Genomic DNA, 23,875 nt, shown 5'->3' with positions numbered 1-23,875 from the left:
TTACAAAGTTTCTTTGCTTTCACTTCCCCCTCCTTTTCCAAGCAAAATATAATAAGAATTAGTAAAAAAAAGAAAAAGATATTTTTAAAAAATAACTAAAAGGGAGTCTCCAGCCTAAAATGTTACAAAATCAAAAAGGAAAAAAAAAAATAGATGGAATAGAAAAAACCAGTCCAGTTTCAAAATATAAGATCATGTATAGAAAATCCAGCAGTGAGAAAAAAACATTACTTTGACATTCCTGTTTAAAGTCGCCACTTAATCACTTCTGTCAAAACTTTTACAGATTCTTTCTTTTCCTTAGGGTGTCCTTTCAGATCTTAGAATAAAGAAAAAGTTCTCACCAAACCGGCACATTTTCTCTTTCTGCTCTCTTCCGTTTTGGAGCTGTCCCAACTTCAGCAGCTTTAATGGCTGCCTCTTTGCCACTGGCAAGAGCTTCTCCTGGATCTACCAGGGACTTTGCGGTATCCCTGGGATCGACAGGAAACTCTTCACTTTCACCGTCTCTTTGGGACGGTTTAGATCCGATAGGACTGTCTAGGAGCAAAGATATCGGCAGCAATCTCAGACCTCCATGATCGCATACCGTATCGTCGTGACACCAGCTCCGCCCCCGTCATTTGTATTATTTTAATTAAGGTCACCTGGAGGTTTATCTGTGTCATCAGGATCACCTGAGTGATGCAGATGGGTGTGGAGCCTTCTTGGAACTATTGAAAGGACTGTGTTGTATATTGGAGATAGATGACATGGTAACCCTCCCCCTCTGTTGAGAAATTTTAATATACAAGCAGTCCTCCACAATTCTGCCTTCCCTTGTTCTCTCTTTAAATACTGATCTATTTGTGGCCTGAGAGAAGGAAAACTCAGAATTTACTAAATTTGGATAGTCATGGGCAGAGGAATCTGGTAGCTGTCCCTTTGCTGATTTTTTTTCCTCAAAGGAAGGTATGCGAGAGAGCACACTGCCATGAAAATGGCTAATGACTTGTTCTGCTTTTATGCTTTCTCTTTAAGCCCTTTTCCCAGCCAACATAGTAACCTTAGCTATAAAAGCTATGTTGAAGATTAGTTAGTGTGGTGATTGAGTGTGTTTATATGTGGAAACAAAGCACCAGAACAAGATAATTTTCTCTGACAGTACTCACTTAGTGGTAGGACTCACAAATAGGGGTAGTTGGAACAGCAGTAATAATTGTAATAACAGTGGGAAGAATGAAGTAATACCTTGTGTGTGTGTTGTGTACGTTGTTTGCTCAGCAGCTGACATTCCAGTTCCAATTGTGCTTGAGAACTACCTGTAGTGCAAAAGAATTGATGTTTTGCTGAAGTTGAAGACTGATGACCTGTCCAACCTACTATGTTAGTGCTATGATTTTACAGCAAGAGAGCAACAGCCAAAGTAAGCAGATGTGAGGGAAATACACTTGAAACATAGGAAAGTGATGTTAGCCATCTGACTAATTTCATCCTGCAACTTTTGGTTCACTAAATTAAAAAGTTTTAAAATATTTATGATTTGTAAAAAAAATTGTTTTGCCAAACTACATAGTTTACTATCATCTGATCTTCAATGGCTCTGAAGTGCTGCAGGGAGATACAATCTTTGATACTATCTGCTATTTTCTAATCTTTAAAATAAAAAATCGAAGTACCAGAAATTCAGTGGTGGTATTCAGCCAGTTCGTACCGGATCGGACAAACCGGTAGCAAGGATTTGGCAACCAGTAGTAAGTTCTGGCTGGCCATGCCCCCAACCCGGTCGCTTTCCTGCCCAATGCTTGCTTCACCCTGCCCGCCTGACGTTCGCCTAAGATATTTTTTCCCCTCCTGACAATCAGCTGTACATACGATCAGCTGTGCTGGGATTCCCCTTGCTGAGGCTCAGGAAAGCAAAAAATGGAGGGGGAGCGGCTCAGCTACTGCCCCTCCATTTTTTGCCTTCCTGAGCTTCAGAGGAACCTTATAGGAGCAAAAACGCCTCCCCCAGAGGCTCTTCTGAGGCCAGGAAGCTCCCAAAACGGAGCATGGAGAGGTGCTGCATGCTCTTCCCCTGCTCTGTTTTTTTCCTTCCTGAGCCTTAGAGGAGCCTTATGGGAGCAAAAACACTCCCCCTAGAGGCTCCTCTGAGGCCCAGAAGGCCCAAAAAACAGGTGTGGGGCTGGCTGCAAAAAGCAAAATAAATAAATAAATAAATAAAGCAAGCCACGCCCATCACATGCCCACCAAGCCCCACCCACAGAACCGGTAGTAAATTTTGAATCCCTCCACTGCACGTTTGATCAGTAAATCCACTAATGGATTTACTAATGGCAAGAAAATGGCAAGAAGGTGACGTGCAGCACAGAGAAAGCAGAATTGCTTAATTCCTTCTTTGCAAAATTCTTTCTTTATGCAAAAGGAAAGAAAGGATCTGATATCAAAAGCAACAATGTGGGCTATAGAGCAGGAACAAGAGTCATAATAGGGAAGAATTTGTAAGAGAACACCTATCCAATTTGGACAGGTTCAAATCACCAGGACCAGATGGTTTACATCCCATGGTTCTGAAAGACCTGGCGGATGTGATCTCAGAACCATGGAATAAAATCTTTTAGGATTCCTGGAGCATGGGGGAACTGCCAGAGAATAAGAAGAGCTGATGTTCCAATTTTTAAACGGGGGAGTGGGGTGGTAAAAAAGAGGATTCAGGAAACTACAGGCCTATCAGCTTGACCTTCAGGATCAGTTAACAGATAATTAACAGTTAATCAGAGTTGGAAGGGTCCTTGTAGGTCATCTAGTCCAACCCCCCACCCAAGCAGAAGACCCTACACCATTTCTGACAAATGGCAGTCCAATCTCTTCTTGAAAGTCTCAACTGATGGCGCTCCCACAACTTCCGAGGGCAAGCTGTTCCATTGGTTGATTGTTCTCACTGTCAGAAAGTTTCTCCTTATTTTTGGGTTAAATCTCTCCTTGTTCAGTTTCCATCCATTATTCCTTGTCTGGCCTACAGGGGCTTTAGAAAATAGCTTGACCCCTTCCTCCCTGTGGCAGCCCCTCAAATATTGGAAGACCGCTATCATGTCTCCCCTGGACCTTCTCTTTGTTAGACTAGCCAAGCCCAGTTCCTGCAACCGTTCTTCATATGCCTTAGTCTCCAGTCCCCTAATCACCCTCATTGCTCTCTGTACTTTTTCTAGAGTCTCAACATCTTTTTTATAATGTGGTGAACAAAACTGGATGCAGTACTCTAGGTGTGGTCTTACTAAGGCTTTATAGAGTGGTATTAGTACTTCCCTTGATCTTGATTGTAGACTTGGGAACAAGGGTCTTCAAACTTGGCAAGTTTAATACTTGTGGACTTCAACTCCCAGAATTCCTGATCTAACATGACTGGAAGAGGAATTCTGGGAATTGAAGTCCACAAATCTTAAAGCTCTCAAGTTTGAATATCCCTGGGAAAATCTTGGAAAAGATCATCAAGCAATGGATTTGTGAGCACCAACAAATGAACAAGGTGATTACTAGAGCTAGCATGGGTTTGTTAAAAGTCAGATCGTGTCAAATAAACTTTCTTGACTTCTTTGATAAAGTGACATTAGTGGATCAACGAACAAAATGTCTGTAATGATAAAGTGCAAACTGTGAACCTTATGTATTTGCTTTTGAAAGTGGGACTTGGAATATGACTAACACCAGTTGCACAAGCCAGATTTTATCATTGTGCGAACATGGGCTATAACACGCCAGATTTGTTTTGCTATTTTCCACGACTGCGAAAATTGCTCCTTTTTCTTTCTCAGCAAGACCTTATACTTCCATTTTAAAAAATCCATGTAGGGAACAATTTATCTGTTGATCCGATGTACTTTGAGTGTTTTGGTCTTGGCATCAACACATTTTCAAGCAAAGGAAAGGTTAGAATTAAGCTAGGTTCTGTGGTTTTATCAGAACTTAGCCCACTAATGAACTCCCGACTCTTTAACTGATCCTTGTTTTCATCTGGTTGTCAGGACAGGAGACAGCCTGAGCAGATCTGGTGGTGGCAAAGCGGAATATCCCTCCCCATAATGTAACCGTAGCCAAAGGAAGCTTCAAGGAAGCTGTATTTAAAAACGGATCGCCTATTATTTCAGAGCATTGTGGCTCAAAACTTGGCGACTTTAAGAGGGGAGAACTCCAACTGCCAGAGTTCCCCATAAAGCCAGCTTAAGTCGCCAAGTTTGAGAAACACTTATTTCAGGGGGAAGGAGAAGAGGGGAGTAACAGGGGAAAAGCTCGCGGCCATTTTTCGTGGACGGCAAACTTCATGCGGCTACAGTTTCCGCCCTTCGAGGCCCCTAAAGCGCGGTTCTCACTTCCTCTCGTAGAGGGAACAAGTCCACCCTCGGTCCACATTCCGCTTTTCTTCACAGGGCAAACCCATCCTCTCTTCTCGTGGGCTCCGCGCCGAGCGATTGGACCAGTTATTTTCCTCCCCGCCCCTAAACACACTTTTCCTCTCGTGATTGGTCTCGGCGGAAACTTGGAGCATCATCGTCCTCCGCTTCCGCCTCTTGTCGTCCCCCTGGCGGAGGAGCCAGCGCCTTCTCCTCTCATGGGCGAGGCCAGGCCGGCTTCGGGCCAAGGGCGCGGCGTCCCCGCCTCGGAGTGACGCTCCGGCTTGTGATTGGCTAAGGCTCCCGGCTGGGTTTCCGGTGCGATAAAGCAGCCCTGGGACGGGCGGTGGTTGCTTTCAGAAGTGGCTGCTGTCCGAGCCGGCAAGATGAAGCGCAACGGCGAGAAGGTGGGCGGGCAACCTCGTGCCAACGGCTGCAGCATGCCAGCGAACGGCTGCGGTCGGAAAAACGGTTACGTACGAGGCTTCGCCGGGCCCGAGTCCCACGGGCAGGTAAGGCGGTGGTCGGAGCATCCGCACGAAGGCGCGTCGGCCAGGATGCCTCTTGCAGGTGGCGAAGGCCTGGTCGGCTGTCGCTTCCAGTCAAGAGGCCTTGGGCTGGGCCTTGCTGGAACCTCTCGCTGCCAGTCACGCGGCGGGAGTGAGGAAAGGATGGCCTTGAGCGGTCTGCTTCCTCGGTGACTGTATTCTGCCCTCGTTTCCTGGTGCGTCGAGGCGGCTTGGCGTCTCCTCGCTCTAACCCTGCCAGGAAAAAGTTTCCCTCCCCCCCCCCCCATTGGAATATTGAACCGTAAACTAGCCACAGATAGGCTGCTATGGTTTGTGCTTCTGGGTGCTGTGCAAACCAACGTTGCCTTTTCTAAGGCTAACTCTGGCAGTGTAGGTCCTGAGCATGCGGGGAATGCGAATGTAGATGTTCCAACTATCAAAATCTTTAGTATTGAACCTACAGCTTCTTTCTAGAACTGCTAAAGTACTGTACTTTATTCTGTAAGCTGTGTATTGATTTATGGCTAGCATGTCACTTTCCTATAATCCTGTGAACATTTTGCAACTTGTACAAATGGGACAGTTTTCTGTGCAAACCTACTAATGCAGCGGTAACCTTGTATTTTGTTGTAATGAGGCTTATTTGAGAATGGTAATTTTAAATTACATTTTTGCAAGATAGTTCAGATACTTAACACCTTGTCATAGTAGACTACAATGACTTTGACTGTAGAAGGCTCCTTTCAGGAATTTTCAGATACATTTAAATATGAGTGCCACAAAGGACTTTGTTAAAGACATCTGTAACAGAAAAAAAATATGCTAAATTTGAGTTATATTTTTAATCACAGCTCATCTGTAGATGATTCTTCCCCATTTCTTTAATTTTTCTTACACTAATGGAAGTTACAAAAAAGTTGAAGAGATGTACTTAAGTAACATAATTAAAAACTATGCACTTAAAAATTCATTTGTCAGCTACCATGTTAGTTTTGTTCAGTTTTAGCTCTTGCATTTATTAAAAGGAGAGTGACATTCTTTCTTGCTATTCTTTTCCTCATTTTTTATTTCATTTAGTCTGTCCAAATGTTAAAGCTCAAAAATTGAGTTTGCACAAAATCCAATATTGTAAATGTTAATCAAAATCGTACCCTGAAATAAAATCAGAGAATATTTTACTCCTCTCTATTTTTAATTGAGAATGCCTGCTAACAAAATTAGCAAAAATTATTGTCCCCAGTCAGGTGAAAGTTCTCATTCTGACTAGTTGAAAAAGCTTCCTAGATTTTCACAGAGTTGAAACTTGCCCACTCCTGCAAAAAAATTATACATTTAAAAGATTCAGCCTGGGCTGGGCTTTTTTTTTCTTTTTCAGATTTCATATCCTCTTTGGCAAGTCACAATATTAACTGATTGAGGTTAGAAAGTGTTAGAAAATTTGCAGGTAACACAGAAATATCATCTTAGGGACCAATATCAATATACAGCTTGACAGACCTGAAAAATCAATCCATGAACTGCATTGCCTCCCAGTAAGCTTCCAGGCGCAATTCAAGGTGCTGGTTACCACTTTTAAAGTGTTTCATTGTATGGAGCTAGAATCACCTTTCTTCAGTTGTTTCTGTTCAGCCCACTATATCTGAGTCGGTGGGCATATTCCAACTCCCATTTATTAAACAGTGCTGTCTGGCTGACTCTGTAAGTAGGTCTTTTTTTTGTAGTGCTTGCCTTGTGGAATATAGTACTATTGCAATAGCACTTATACTTATATACAGTTCCATAGTGCTTTATGGCACTCTCTGAGTAGTTTATTAATGTCAGCAAACTGCCCCCAACAATCTGGGTCCTCATTTTACAAACTCAGGAAGATGGAAGGCTGAGTCAACCTTGAACTGGTCAAGATCAAGCTCTGGCAATGATTAGAGATAGCCTGTAATACTGTACTCTAATCACTGCACCTATACCTACATGGCTCCTATATTCTAAGCCAATGGTGGCTAACCTTTTGGGGCTCCTGTGCCAAAAATTGTGTGCATGCTGGCACTTGTGCACTCACGTGCCAGCACCCAGAAGGCCATGCGCACCCCCCATGCCCCCTGCGCAGTCCTCACCCTCTTACTTGCACTGCCCCTCACAGCTGATTTTTGGCTAGTTTGAGGCCTTTTTCGGCCTCCCAGAGGCTTGAAAAAAGCCTCTGTAGGCCGAATTGGCCCATTTCGTTACTTCTGGTATTAACAGGAAGTGACAAAACAGGTCGATTCGGTCTGCAGAGGCTTTTTTCAAGCCTCTGGAAGGCCAAAAAAGCCTCAAACCAGCCGAAAATCAGCTGTGAAGCATGTGCATATGTAGTGAGGTAAGTTTGCCTGTGGCTCGCATGCCGTACAAATGCCATAGGTTTGCCGTCATGGCCCTAGGCTTGCTTTCGCCTCAATTCTGTTGGCATTTTATAAATCCTTGATGACCTGGATGTTCTCATAGCTCAAAAATTCTACTTTATACCAGAAACTTGAAAATATATTTAATGATGAAAACAATAAATAGGTGGAATATCCAATATTCAACATCACTGGATGCAAGTCTTTAAAAAAAAATCTAGCAAATGTTAAATAAATCTCAAGTCTAATTTGTATTGGATACCCCAAAGAATGCATGAGAAAAAAGGGATTGTAGTCAGTATAGTCTTTTTGTTTTGTTATTGGTCTAAGAAATGTAAAGATACATTAACCCACAGGATTTGGTTTTGCCCATTACCATTTTCTTTTCTTTTTTTCTTTTGAATACTATTATATAGTATTACATGTTATTAGATATAAAATAATGATGATGGTAATGATACATCCATTTTGGTGCTTCTATGGGCCAAGTCTCTCCATATCTTGTAATAATATAAAATAAATTTATGGGTAAATATTTTATATTAATTTTGAATTATATTCCAAAATTGTGGAATTGACCATTTTTGACAAACCGAGGTTATAAAAGACAAACAGAATATCTAAAAGAATATGTTGAGAATCTCAAAAATTACATATCAGGTCTAGATTCAAGAAATGTGTAAAGCATACCAATTTTAAGAGTATTTTTCTGCTATTAAAAATGATATTTAGCAGATTTTACAATATTTTACTACACCAGACAATGTTTATGGATACTTGGATATTCTGTCATTGGAATATATGTGTGATATATACAGTTCTGGTTGTCACAAATAATAGAAGAAAAATGTTGGAAGGGACCTTGGAGAGCATTTGTTTAACTTCTTTCCCAATGCAGGAATACCCAAATAGATGACCACCCATCTTATGTTTAAATACATCCACAAAGAAAATCTACCAACTTCCAAAGGAGTTACTTCAATCTATTTCCTTGTCTTTTTATTATATCTATATCCTGCTGAAATCAAATCAATTTTTATATTTATTATTTATCAATTAATACAACCATTCATCTTCCAATCATGACTCTGGGTGGCTCTATAAATCATGTCATGCCAAAGAAAACCACAACAATAAGTTTTTTTTCCGTGAAGTTGAATATTCATGGCACTTAGCATTGTACCCATTGTATGTCCCAAATACTTGTAATTACTCTCAGGTCAAAAAATGAAAAAGCCATTCATTCATCCAAATGACTGCCAAGATCCTAATAGAAGTAAATATTCTTATAATAAATCCTATACAAATTAATATTCAATAAAATTCTCATTCCACATAAATGTAGGTGGTAAATGCCCAGCGATTTTTTAAAGTCAAATAAATGAAACTTTCATCAAAAAATAATTTCAACTTAGTTAATGAAAGTCTTGATGGTCTATTCTTCCTATAGAACATTCCTCAATATACTGTTTATCTGAATAAAATAATCTTATTTAGAAATAAGTTGGGAATGCTTCTTAAAATTTAAAAAAGTTAAGAGTAACATTCATTTTAATAACATTAATTTAGAAATATTACTATTGCCCCTCTAATTAAATGGAATTGCAATTAATATCCATAGAATTCATGGATGAATTGGCAGTTAGCATATTCATTTCATACCTTTTAAATTGTTTTATAATATATATAAATTCATATGTAAATTTTAATATATTCTGCACAAATTACAGCTAGTAATAGGAGATTGAACAGGTTCCTAACCAAAGTAGCTGGTAACTTCGCAGGAATTTTGGGGGAGAATAATCATGTCATAATAGATTTCAATATAACACAGACATAAGCAATAGAATAAAATCAAACCAATGTATTAAATTCTAAAAGAGCTGATTTTAACAAATTCAGAGCTTGGGAAGGAGCACATGGATGAAAATCTTAAAGGAGAAATCAACTCAAAAAACTTGGGAAAATCTGAAAAATATTATTATAAAAGTCTAGTCCAACTCAATATAATTGAAAAATAAAAACAATAAATCCCAGAAGAAACCAGCATGGTTGCACAAAGAACTACTGACAAAGGAAAGAGAAAAGGAATAAGTACAAAAAATGGAAAGAGAGACCCATATCTAAGACAGAATACCAACAAATAGCTCAAACCAGCAAAGATGAAGTCAAGAAAGCCAAGGCTCAGAATAAAGTAACACTTGGAACAAATGTCAGAAATAAAATACAAGCCAACTTACCAAAAACACAATATAAAAAAGATGTTAAGATTCTGGAAAGAGTGCAGGGATGAGCACTTAGATGATTAAGGGACAGTGAAGACTGAACCACATGAAGAACAGTTGCAGGAATTGGGTATGTCTTGTCTACTGAAAAGAAGGGAATGATAGCAATGTTTCAATATTTGAAGAGCTATCACAAAGAAGAGGGGCCAGACTATTTTTCAGAGCACCAGAAGGGAAGGCAAGATAAGACAATGGATGGAAAGTAAACAAGGAGAGAACCAACCTAAAACTAAGGAGAAATTGTGAGAATAGTTAACCAGTGCCTTCAGAGATTGTGGGTGCTCCATCACTGAAGGCTTTTAAGAAGAGACTGGACAGCTTCTTGTCGGAAATGGTATAGGGTCTCCTTAAGCAGGACATCTTGGACTAGAAGATCTCCAAGGTCCCTTCCAACTGTTATTCTATGTTCTGTGTTAGTGTGAGTTCTTTTTAGTATAGGTAATCCTCGATTTATGACTACAATTGAGCCTAAAATTTCTGTTCCTAAGCAAGACAGCTGTTAAGTGAGTTTTGCATCATTTTATGATCTTTTTTGCCACAATTTTTAAGTGAATTACTGCAGTTGTTACGTTAGTAGCACAGTTGTTAAATGAATCTGGCTTCCCCACTGACTTTGCTTTTCAGACGGTGACCAAAGTTGATCACCTAACCCTGGGTACTGAAACCATCATAATTATATGCCAGATGCCAAAGTGGCTAAATTTTGATCACATGACCATTGGAGATGCTGCAACAGTTGTATGTGTGAAAAACAGTCATTTTTTCAGTGCTATTGCAACTTCAGATTTGGATTTCTAATCTGTTGTTATCTCCTTTGCTTATGAGGATATCCGGGAAGGATAATGTGCTATTTTTTTTTCTTATTTTCCTTATTATTGATTGTTTGAGGTGTCTTCTCTAGGTGCTCTTTTTTTATGACAAAAGTATCTGTGTACCAGATCCCTACTTTTAGTTGTAGTTATGGAATGCTATCGTTTCTAGATACTGCATCACAGTTTCTGCTATGACAAATAAATCAGAGGAACACCCATGGAATCACCACTCTCAGTACTCATAGCATTGTATCATCATTCAAAAGAGACAATAAAAAAGTTAAGAACTGAAACAAAAAGGTGAAAAGACATGTACAGTAATCAACACCCAGATGAGTAAATTGGACAAACAATCATGCAGAAAACAATACTCCACTCAAAGAACTTTCAAAGAAAAAACATTAGCAACATTAGCAAGGCAAGCTAATCCCAAATTCATTACCACTGTTGTTACTTAGTTGGGCAATGAAGTATCTGCAAACAACCATACTCTGAGAGCACCAAACTTCTACAGTTGAAGCCGAGGCTACTATATATATCTACTGTTTATATTTTCTGTAATTACAGGTGTCCAAAGTATACTATAAAAATATTTAAGTAGCAATTGATGGCTGGGAAAAAAAGTCAGGGAATGAAAGAGAAGGTGGCTACAAGACTGCTTTTTCTTGCAATATTTTTCTTCATCATTTTTTGTTTTGTCTTTAAAAAAAAACTTTTTGAAACCATATTTTCATTCTCTCATATAAAGTTTATATATTTTTCTTGTTTTTGGTTTTTTGCTTTCTTCTTGTTCTTTCCTGGTTTCACTGATAAATCCATACCAGGAAAGATTAATTATATACAAAACTAAACTCTGCACAGATAGATATTTCATATCCAACAAAATGCTTATAATAATAATTATCCATGGTGACTCTAAGAGACATGAAGACTAAACTGTGTTGAAGAAAAGAACTTTGAATTTGTCAACAAATCAGAGAAATGGTTGGCTTGCAAATTCAGAAATGAAAAAGAAAAATGGAGTGATCTTGAAGCTATTATTATTACTATTGTCATGTTGGAATCTTGAAGCTGCAAGAGGGAGATACAATTTAATTGTTAATTATGTTATACAATAAACTTTACATCTATACTATAATCTGTATCAAAGGCAAGACATTTCCTGAAAAAATAGAATGTTACTTTAAAAAGCAAAATTTACCATGACTTGCAGATACTGTATACAAACACAGATTATGAATTATCCTGGAGTGTGACAATAATGGAAATTTTAGAAGTTATAAAAAGATAAAACCAGAAAGGGTACCAGGTGCACATGGACTCTCAGGAACTATTATTGATGTTTTGAAAATGACCATTCGTAACTCCTTCAGAATATATTGAATGATATACAATATAAGAGTGGATGCCAGAATCATGGAAAGAAGCCAGCATTGCATTAATACCCATAGAGGGACAAGACTTAAACCTAACTAAAATTGTAGACTTATAATCATTACTGAATACGACTATAAAATATTTAGAATAATATTTGCTGATAGATTGAAAACAGTCCTACAAAAATTTACTCATTGTGACCAATGTGAATTCTTACAAAAGATATCTGAAAGATAATGCAAGGACAGGTTTAGATATTATAGAATATGTGGAACAACGCAACAAATAAACATTTGTTTATTAGAAGCAGAGAAAGCGTTTGATATTCTTCATTGGACTTTCTTGTTTAGAGTTCTAGAAGCTATGTTTTTTGTTAAGTTTATAACATGGCTAAAATCAATATATACCTCACAGAAAGCACAATGTATTGTAACTGTAAATTTAACAAGACCTTTTGAGAGTAAATAAAGAATCACAAAAGGATGCTCATCCCCAGTACTGTTTACATTGGTCTTGGAAGTTTTTTTTTTAATTTTATTGGTTTTTAAAAACAAACAAACAAAACATAAAAACATAAAAACATCAAGCTGTCTTCCATAGGTGTACATACAGTGTGCCGGTTGGTTTACAAATTGTTTTGTGCTTCCATTTCGTAGTCTTCAATTACAATTACATTACATATAATCTCATATTATCAATCGAAAACTAAATACTTTAGTATCATTATTAATCATTTGAGTATACTTTTATTCGTTCATATTTTACAAGATAACCATAATTTACTTAATTTATGAATAACAGTTCATATTATCATCCCAAATCTATCCTAAAATCATTTTGTAGTTATAATAAGAAAAAAAAAGTACATAAAAAGTACCCCCAAAAGTATATTTATTATTTTCTAGAAATCTACATATTTCATTACTGTACTTTGTTATTTAACCATTGATAGAAAAGATCCCAAATTTTATAAAATTGTTTATCATCTTGTTCTCTAATTTCAAATGTCAATCTACTCATTTCAGCACATTCCAATATTTTCTTAATGATTTCCTCCTGTGATGGTATCTTCTAAGTTTTCCAATTTTTAGCAAATACAATCCTAGCCGCTGTTAATACATTTACAATCAGGTATTTCAAGTCTTTGCTATATATTTCAGGTAAAATTCCCAATAAAAATATCTCTGGTTCAAGTCTATATGCTTTTTCATCATTTTCTCCAACCACATGTGGATTTTAGTCCAGTATTTTTTGGCATCCACACAAGTCCACCACATATGGTAATATGAGCCAGGTGTCTGATGACATTTCCAACATTTTTTGAATTTATTCCTGAACATTCTTGCTATTCTTGTCGGGGGGAAATGCCACCTGTAAAACATCTTATACAAATTTTCTTTATATGCTGTTGACATTGTCATTTTATAATTTTGAGACCACAATTTTTGCCATTTCTCTAAATCAATTCCATATCCAAAATTCTTCCCCCAAGCAGTCATAGTTTCTTTAACTTCTTGTTCTTCTAGTTTAATTTCTAATAAATATCCATACAATTTTTTAATCACCTTTTCATCAGTACCTGTCAAAATCTTATCTAAGTCAATCAATTTTTCATAGAAACCTTCTGTTTTAGAATCTTTATCATACCTTGAATGTATTTGCACATATGAAAACCAATTCATCTTCATGCTTTGTTCCTCTAATTTTTGCATAGATTTAAGTTCACCCTTTTCATTCAGTATTTCACCATATCTGTTTGTTCCTTTTTGTATATTATAGGATATGAAAATGCTTCAATAGTCGATAACCAGACTGGAATTTTCAAATAACATTGTCTTTTAACCTTCTCCCAGTTTAACCACAGAGACTCCCGTAAATAATGTCTTCTAAAATACCTCTGTGTTTTAGTTCCTTTGTACCATAAAAAAGCATGCCAACCCAACAACAAATCATGTCCTTCTAATGTCAACAATCTAGTATTTCTTAGTGTTATCCATTCCTTAACCCACATCAGATTTGTAGCTTGGTAGTACAATTCCCAATTAGGCAAACCAAATCCTCCTCTAATTCTAGCATCTTGCAAAAGTTTTAACTTTATTCTCGCTTTCTTACCTTGCCATGTATATTTCAACGCAATTTTATTTAAATCTTCAAAGTAGTCTCTCCAAGTCTAATTGGAATTGTTTGAAACAGATATAAAATTCTGGGTAATATATTCATCTTGATTGTTGAGATTCTCCCTATTAGTGAAAGTTGTAAGTTTTCCCACTTCGCCAAATCTAGCGCTATCTGCTGTTAGTTTGATATAATTATTCTCTTTTAATGTACTACATCTTGCTGTCAAATATATCCCCAAATACTTGATCTTATTCGTGACTTGAGTGTTCAGTAGGTCTGCCAGTTCTTCCTTTTGTCTTGATAGCATATTCTTTGTCAAAATCTTTGTCCTATCTTTATTTATTTTCAAACCAGCCACCTTTCCATATGTCTCTATCTTTTCTGTCAATTTTGATGCTGTTTCTAAAGGGTCTTCTAAGATGTGTCCCATACATTCTGAATTGATGTATCTTCTTTTTTATTTTCTTTAAAGAAAAAGGCCAATTCTTTCTTCATCCACTGTGTAAAGTCTTTTTTCTTTAAAATAGTATTATTTAATATCCATCTACATCTTTTTTGTCCTTTCCATTTAATTGTCATTGGATTGTGGTCTGCCCAAGTACTTGTTTCATTGTGTGTCTATTTGAGTAGAAGGTGTATTGTTTAGTTTTAACATTTCTTTCTCTCCATGTATCTTTTAAGTTTATTTCATCTACCATTTTAAAAAAGGATTTAGGGAGAGTCTTTCTGTTTTGCTTTATTGTTTTCTGTGCTGTATAGTCCAGTTTGTTGTCTACAAGTCCATTAAAATCTCCCATCATAACTATAATAGCATAGTCCAATTCAATTATTTTCATATGTAGTTTTTTTATAGAATTCTTGTTTGTCATTCGGGGCATATATTGCAATCAGGAGTGTTTTCATATTATTGTCCATTATTTCCACCATTAGTATTCTTCCATCATCATCAGTATAAATCAATTTTGCTGGGGTGGTTTCTTTGATAATATAAAACCACTCCTCTTTTCTTACATTGGGTCAAGGAAGTAAATATTTTCCCTAATTTTGGCTGTACCAACAATTGTTCATATTGTTTTTTAATATATACTTCTTGTAAGCAAATTATATCAAATTTTAATTTTTCCAATTTATGAAAGGTTTTCAGTTGAGTCCATTTATATTAATTGTAATCATTTTTTTCTCTTCCATGGTTATATTTTATAATTACATTTGGCAGCTCTCGTAGATCTTAATTCACGTTCTTTGGCTTCCACCTTTCCACCTACTGCGCCTTCTTTTTCAGTCGCCATTTTACAATCCTCTTTGAATTCAATTAATGAGATCTCTTTTTCTGCCTCTTCCTCTTTCCTTCCAAAAAATTCTGTGTAAAATAATTCCGCTTTCTCAATTGAGTCAATTCTGTGTCTGTGTTCTTGCCATGTGAACATTAAGCCTTCTGGAATCAGCCATCTGTAATTCACCTCTTTTTTGAGTAGCATTTTAGTCAAGAATCGGTATTCTCTTCTCATCTCTCTCTCTTCTGGGTATTTGTTTCAAGACCACAATCTCCTTGTCTTTGTATTTCAATATTTTCTCTTTTGCCACTTGCAATATTTGCATCTTAATGGCTTTCTTTGTAAATCTAATGTGAACTTCTCTTGGTAATCTATTTCTCATTGCATATCTTGTGAAGACTTGATAAACCTCATCTATTCCATCCATCATGTTCTCTTGAGTTCTTTCCAAGGCTTCAGCAAGTATTTCTATCATTATTTCAGCTAGGTTTTGCCCTTTTTCTTCCTCTACATTTTGAAATCTTAGAATTCTGATCTATCCATCTCCCATCTCAACATACCACTTTTATCTTGTTCAACCACAGTTAATCTATTATCAATATCTCCAATCTTCTTGTCTCATTGTTTATCTTCTTCAATTTTTTGGAATCTCTCGTCATACTTCAACATCATTTGTTGGATGTTCTCCACTTTTTCATTGGTTTTCCCTGTTCTTTGTTCAATGTTCTCTCTTCTTTGTTCAATCTTCTCTATTCTCTTTTCAATATTCTCTGATCTTGTTTGAATGTTTTGAATTCCTTGCATAATCATCTGCAGGGTCACTTTTTCTTGTTCTTTTTTTTGCTTTGACATTATCTGTATTGAACGTTGTCCTCTAGATGGTGGAGAGGAAGAAGTAGAAGAGCCAGGAGCTGTAAATTTCCTACTCATTTTAGGCAATTCAAAATCTTCAGGTTCTTCTAAACCTTAATCCAATTGTGAAATAACCAATTGTAGTTCAAAATAAAAATAGTAAAAAAAAGGCCAATAATAATAAAAAAGGAAAAAGAAGAGAGAAAAAAAGAGGGGACAAAATTTCTTCAAGTTCTTCTATACCTTAATCCAATCAAAAATAAGATAAAGAAAAAGAGCTTAAAAAAAAGAAAAAAGAGAAAAAAGAAAAAGGAAGAATTGTTCAGGTTCTTCAACACCTTAATCCAGTTGAAAGATCTCAAATGGCAAAAAATGCATAAAAATAAACCAAAAAAAGTAGATGAAAAAACCAAAATACCAGGAAAGAAAAAAAAAGGCTTTTAAGGCTTTCCCTTTAAAATAAGAAGCAAACGTAGAGGTTATACTTCCAAAAAAGAGAGAGACAGAGAGAAAGACAAAGGCAAGCTCCAACAAAGCCAAAAACCCAAACAATTATTACAAAGGAGATTTTTAAAAATGCAATAAAACTGGTGAGGAGGGATAGCACAACTTAGAAAAAGTAAAAAGGGCACACTGCACTTTGTTTAATTATCCAAGGCTCTTATTATAGCTCTCTTCTCCAAAAACTTACCACTTTTTTCCCCTCTACATTTCGGTACCAGACTCCAGCTGTTGATAGAAACCCAGAAGAGCACCTGCAATAATCCTCTCCCATGCTCTTCCCTCTATCTTATCAAATAGCAATGTCCTTGAAAAAAGTATCAGTTCTTTCTTTCTCAGCTTTGTCTGGTCACAGGGAAAAGAATATTTTCAAGCCTCTAGTTGGCAGTGTTACAAAGTTTCTTTGCTTTCACTTTCCCCCTCCTTTTCCAAGCAAAATATAATGAGAGTTGATAAAAAAAAAAGATATTTTTTTAAAAAGAGAATTAATTAAAGGGAGCCTCTAGCCTAAAGTATTACAAAGTCAAAAAGGAGAAAAAAAGATAAATAAATATGAACGAAAAAACCAGTCCAGTTTCAAAATACAAGATTGTATATAAAAAATCCAGCAATGAGAAAAAAAAATCAAAACATTACTTTGACACTCCTGTTTAAAATCACCGCTTAATCACTTCTGTCAAAACTTTTACAGATTCTTTCTTTCTCTTAGGGTGTCCTTTCAAATCTTAGAGTAAAAAAAAAGTTCTCACCAAACCGGCACACTTTCTCTTTCTGCTCTCTTCCGTTTCGGAGCTGTCCCAACTTCAGCAGCTTTAATGGCTGCCTCTTTGCCGCTGGCAAGAAGAGCTTCTCCTGTATCTACCAGGGACTTTGCGGTGTACCTGGGATCGGCAGGATGTGCTCTTCACTTTCACCGTCTCTTCGGGATGGTTTAGGTCCAAATGGATCATCTAGGAGCAAAGATATTGGCAGCGATCTCAGACTTCTCAAGATCGCATGCCGTATCGTCGCAACGCCAGCTTCTCCCTCCATCTTGGAAGTTTTGAATGGAGATATGAGGCAAGATAAGGGAATAATGGGGTAAAGACTTTTAAAAAGAGACAAAAATTAAGAGCATTTTCAGATGACATGGTATTAGAATTGGAATATCTGTTGATAGAGTTGTTAATGAGAAAACTAAAATAATTTGGTATGCTAGCTGGCTTAATAAACAAAAATTAAAGATAATAAAAATATGAAAGTATAGGATCAAGTAGCATTGATGACCAGAACAAGTTTTAAGATTGAGAAAAAAGTAAAATATTTGGATGTTAACTTTACAAACATGCTACTCTCAGAATTAATCTGGATAAAATAATTTATGGTTTTGAGTAGGATAAAACTGCATTTAAATTGATTTGAATTGAAATTGTACTAATGATCAAGTACTAATGAACATCTTATAATTAAAATGAGATTAGAAACAGGATGAACAATAAGGTGGGGTTACAAATGTTACAATTGTATAGTATACAAATGTAGCAATGGGAAAACATGTGAACCTAGGAGTTGAATTTTACACTATGTTACAGTCTAAAAGAATCTCTATAAAATAATGTATGGATGGTATTTGTCACCAGACGGTATATATCAGTGATGGCGAACCTATGGCTTGCAGGCCTATGACTGCAGGCACGCCAGCCATCACCACAACCCAGCTCCACTGCACATGCATGCACTTCCCGCCGGCCAGCTGCACTTTGGCTCATGCGTGGGGGCAGGGCCTTCACCGATCTCCACAGTTTCCTCACCAGCGTGCCCTACCTTTCTCCTGCATTCCTGCCACCTGTGCCTCCCCGAACTCTGCAAGTTCCATCCTCCACAGGTGCATCTCCATGGCAGGAACAGAGGAGAAAGCTGGGTGTGCAGGGAGAAACTGCGGTGATTAAGGAAGGCAGGAACGGAGGAGAAAGCCTGGGTGCGCAGGGAGAAACTGGAGATTGGGGAAGGCAGGAACGGAGGAGAAAGCCTGGGCATGCAGGGAGTAACTGTGGAAATCACAAGCCCCCCCCCCCACCCCCCCGTGCCCCTTTTTGGGTCTGATAAGTCACCTGCACCAAACTGGAAGCCAAAATGGGCCGGGGTGCACATGCACAGGGAATGTGTGGGGATGAGTGCATGCACAGGGGGTGCTTGCATTGCATTTTGGGGATTGGGGCACACATGTGCATTTGGGTGTGTGCACGCGCACTTTGGGCACTCAGCATCAAAAAGGTTAACCATCACTGGTATATATAATGGAACTTTTAACACATAAACACCAAGAAGGGACTTTTTATAACTTTTGGTGGACTTGTAAAAACATTAATAATTGCTGGACTGAAGAGCACATATTAAAAAAAAATTGAAGGTCAGTATACAGTTCAGACCAGAAACATTTCTTTTAGAACTGGTGGACAAACATTTGGGAAAATTGCATGGTATTTTATCACTCAATCACTCAAAGCCCAATATTGGAAGGATTCAGTGATATCTACAATGGAAGAGCGGTTGGTAAAGCTGATGGAGTTGGCTGGGATGATTAAATTGATGACTGATTAGAGAAAAGACATTGGCTAAATTTAATACCAATTAGAAGAACCTTGTGGAGTTTCTGTACAAAATAGAAAAAATGAACTCATAATATGGATTTGAATGTTAGGGACATGTAAATGATAAAGATGGGGATTACATTATCATTTTAATGCAAGAACTCAAGTTTTATTTTTATTTGCTTTAAAAAAAGTTGGGAGTCATTAATTTTTATGTATTTTTGTTTGTATTTTTTATTTATTTTACTGCACCTCTGATGATCAGGTAGATTTATAAGGGAGAAAAAGCCATCTTTCGGGGTCCCATGCTCTATATACTAGTATTTTGATCTCAGAAACCATAGGTTTTATATCTTGCACAAAGTACAATCATAACTTGGTGGTTGCCTATGGCTGCTAAAATATAATGATTTTCTTGGTAATCACAGTTTTGCATTAGTATCTCTCTTTCCACTTCCTGAACTTAATGCTACATAAAGAACCTTACAACTGTTATCTAACCTGGCAGCTGTCTCTGAATGTTGTCCAGAAGTATATTGGAAATAATTATTGCTTTTAACCATGATCTTCTCAAGATATTGATGCTGCCACTTTAGTTTTTAATATGGTACTTAATGGTCACTACTCATGTCAGTGAATAGGCATTGGAAAACCAGAATTCTGACAAACAGTTTGGTTTTGCAAACTGGTCTGACTTCAGTCTGAGAAGAGTATAATTTACTCATCATTCCCAGAATTAACAAAATATCGACAAGGTTTGCTAATGTTTAAAATCCTGATGGATTGATGTTTCAGAGAATCATTATTATGGATTGAAACCAAGTAGAAATTGGTTCCTTGGTTGCCAGTGATTGTTTAAGGAGTAGTTTATTTATTTTTTCCTTTTACAATATCAGATAATTGCATTAATATGATTCCAAGATTAATATTCTAGTAACAGTAATACCTAAATATATTAAAGATTTATATTGGAATTGGAACCCCCAAAACAATGGAGATTTCCTTTTGAGTTTTTGGGAGAGTATGAAAATAAACAAGATATAATTTATGAAAATTAACCACAGGCCGGATGCATCACGTGCAGGCTATGCCCATCCCAGTTCCGTGAAGGGGGAAAACATTATGATACATCACATGATGGCAACATGACACTGCAAGTTTGACACCCATGCTCTAACTCCTTAATATGGCTGGCTGAACAAGAAGCATTTGACAGAATCAAAATCATACTATCTGTAAATAAGAGTTAAAAGAAACATCTTATCTGCTACTTTCATTCCAAAAATCTGATTGTTATATTTAAATGTTATTGCAAACACTTCTATTACTAGAGTGAATAGTAAAAATGATAAAAAGCCGCCTTGTTTAGTACCTTTGGGAGCTACAGTGGCGCAGTGGTTAGAGTGCAGTACTGCAGACTATTTCTGCTGACTGCCAGCTGACTACGATTTGCCAGTTGAGATCTCACCAGGCTCAAGACTGACTCAGCCTTTCATCCTTCTGTAAAATGAGGACCTAGATTGTTGGGGGCAACATGCTGGCTCTGCAAACCGTTTAGAGAGGGCTGTAAAGCAGTATATAAATCTAAATGCTATTGCTATTTGGGTGTTAGTTGGATCATAAATATTTTCAAATCATCTTATGAAATACAGCCCCAAATTTGAACTTAATATTTGTTTTAAAATTAATTTACAGAGTTAAAATGTGATTATTAGCTAATGGGATATTAGGTTCTGAGGTATAATAAGCAAAGCATAATACTAACTGTATTTGTCTCTAGGTAGAATAGGAGCTCAAAGGAAATTGATTATTCCCACATTTTTCTTATATTTTATTATTTCCTCCAGATTCATCATATTACACATAATGGAGGTTTATATAAAAGATCTTTCAATGAAACTTATGAAGAAACACCAATGCTGGTTGCTGTGTTGACTTATGTAGGTTATGGTGTGCTCACCCTTTTTGGATATCTTCGAGATTTTCTACGGCAATGGAAAATTGAGAAATGCCATAATGCAACAGAAAGAGACGAACATAAGGTAATATTTTGATTTAGAGATACAGTAGCAGTTAATACACTTGCAGTGAAATAAACACAAGTGTTAAAATAGGCAATCAATGTTTTCCAAGTATAATTTTCAATCTGTACTCGTTAGCATTAAAACATGGACCAAAGCATGCTTAATTAACTGTAGTTTAACATACTGCATTTAAAATTATTAGTTAAATCATGGTTTGTGATGCTTCAAGCTTCTCTTATCCGTATACAGAACTGCCTAATATCAGCATGTGAATTATAGTATATTCTTGCTGTTGGCTATCAGCTAAGATGAGGTGAAGAAACTACTTGCCTTTTCTTGACAGAGGTGAAAATAATATATTCTTGGGTAATTCATTCAAAGAGAGAAAGAGATTTCCCTTTTATTGCTTCTCTCTTATACATTTGTTTTTTCAGGTTTCTTAAAAATAAAGTGCTTTATGTATCATTGTGATGTAAAAAGTCTGGAGTCTTTACCAGGATCTTCAATCGGTCTTTATTCCTGTCCACTATTCCATCTTGTTTGAAGGCTTCCACCATTTTTCTGCTGCCAAAGAAGTTCCCCATCAATAACCTCAGTGATTATAGACCAGTGCCACTCACTCCTATCATCATGAAGTGCTTTGAGAAATTGGTCTGCCGGCCCATCATTTCTGGTCTTCCGCATACATTTGATAAACACCAGTATGCATACAGAAAAAATAGATCTACAGAGGACGCTATAGCCATCACTCTTCACACTGCTCTGATTCATCTAGAACAGCGGGGGGCGGGGGAGGAGCTATGTGAGGATGCTTTTTGTGGATTTTTGTTCTGCGTTTAACACAATTCTGCCACATAGACTAGTGTCTAAACTTCTGGACCTTGGGCTTTCTAATTCAATCTGCCTTTGGATTATGGATTTCCTGTCTGGCCATTCACAGAGGGTCAGATTAGGTAATCATTCCTCTTCATCCCTTCTTATTAACCCTGGTACACCACAGGGTTGCGTGTTGAATTCCTTACTCTATACTCTTTATGCGCATGACTGCATTCCCACTCACGCTAGTAATACTGTTGCTAAATTTGCAGATGATACAACAGTGGTGGGACTTATCTCAGGTGTGGGGGATAAGTCTGCCTACCAAGATGAGGTGGACTGGTTGCTTTCGTGGTATGGAGACAATAACTTGGTCCTCAACACCAATAAGACCAAGGAGCTTATAGTGGATTACAGAAGGAACAGATCAGACATCCAACCCTTGCTTATCAGTGGAGACCGAGTGTTAAGTTTCTGGATATTACCCTAAAAGAGGGCCTGACCTGGGGTGCCCACATTGCAGCCCTGGTCCAAAGTGCCCAGCAGAGATAATACTACCTGAGACTTCACAGAAAACAACAACTGAAAAACTGCTGGTGACCTACTACTGCTACACCATAAAGACCATTTTAACATACTGCACCTCTGTATGGTTTACCAATTGCACAGTGGCAGATAGGAAAGTACTCCAGAGGGTTAATGTCATTGCCCAGAAGATCATTGGTTGCCTTCTCCCCTCTTTGGAAGAGTTTTATAGCTCCCGCTGCCTTAAAGTTCAAAACATTCTCAAAGATCCATCTCATCCTGGGAACCCTTTTTTTGAACTACAGAATAATAAAAACAAGGGCAAATAGGCTAAAAACCATCTTCTATCCCAGGGCAGCAGCTCTTTTGAATTCTCTTGTTTAGTGCAGTGTTGGTGTGGTGTCGGGGCTTTCTGGTTCAATGTGTGAAAGGTGAAGGATATGTGTTTGTGTTTATTTTCATGCTCATGGTCATGATGTGCACTGAAGATGGTGTTTGATTTCGTTGTATGAGGTGCAATGACAATAAAGTAAGCTAAACTAAAAAATAAAAGAAAAAAATATTGGAATTATTTGTCATAAAACTCTTCTCTACAAATTTGACAATATTGGTAAAAGTTATATTTATTTGCTTCTCTTTTGAATATATATATACATACACATACATACATACATACATACATACATACATACATACATACATAAAAAAAGCGAAATACTACTCACACATCATCACAAAATCTCCAGAACCGTAAAGCCTACAAATTTGAAATTTGGCATGTATGTTCCTGTTGGCTTCTTGGTACTCACCAAGAAAGGATTTTTTGAAATGATCATCAGAGCATTAGTATTTCGTGTATTATTATTAACATGCTCAGATGCTAAGGAGTTCTACTCCTCCCCCCCACCTGAAAAGAAATATGTTCCAAATGCAAAACACAGAGTGGAGTTTCAGTTTTAGTTTCACACAGCAAGCAGCTTTAGTACAGAACAGTTAAGCTAAGCCACACCCAGGCTCCTTGCTCTCTGCTTGCTCACGCAGCAAATACTGTGTTAGTTTCGAAACACCCCTCAACTGTCTCACACACTGACAGGACGCTAGCCAGATGAATACCGATGGATGCTGGTATAGGCAGAGGCACAATTTTTTCCCCTTATTTTCCTTCCCAAAAATTAAGACCGATCACATAGTTTCATAGCGAAGCACGGGTATAAAGCTAGTATGTATATAATGCTGACTAAAAAAGCATATCCAGCAACCTACTAGTATAAAACACCTTTCTTTCAATCATTGTATAAAAAGTCTTTTAGGCATAATTCATGTGCAAAGAGCCCAAAATGTTCTATTATGATGTTCCAGTACAAGAAGTTCTAGTCAAGGGGACCTTTACATCCTTGACAAGCAGCAGTTTTTCTGAAATTTTGTTAGCAGTTCGTTAATTTTAGCCCAATATGTGGTATTAGTAAGACA

The 23,875-nt window shown here is 37.1% G+C and overlaps 1 protein-coding gene across 1 annotated transcript in view; it reads left to right on the top strand.

Moving 5' to 3' along the window:
• Positions 1–4,539: 4,539 nt before the first annotated feature.
• SPTLC2 (serine palmitoyltransferase long chain base subunit 2) overlaps positions 4,540–23,875 on the top strand; it is a 57,786-nt gene continuing 38,450 nt past the window's right edge. Inside the window, exons 1-2 of the mRNA XM_026712487.2 lie at positions 4,540–4,879; positions 20,888–21,082. Coding sequence (XP_026568272.1) covers positions 4,754–4,879; positions 20,888–21,082 — 321 coding nt within the window. The 5' untranslated portion in view covers positions 4,540–4,753. The remainder of the gene's footprint in view (positions 4,880–20,887; positions 21,083–23,875) is intronic.

This window comes from Pseudonaja textilis, chromosome 1 (genome assembly GCF_049901715.1).
Source record: "Pseudonaja textilis isolate UNSWEBS1 chromosome 1, rPseTex1.2, whole genome shotgun sequence".
NCBI classification, from domain to species: domain Eukaryota; kingdom Metazoa; phylum Chordata; class Lepidosauria; order Squamata; family Elapidae; genus Pseudonaja; species Pseudonaja textilis.
The sequence above is the reverse complement of the archived record's forward strand: the minus strand, read 5'-3'. Positions and strand labels throughout refer to the sequence as shown.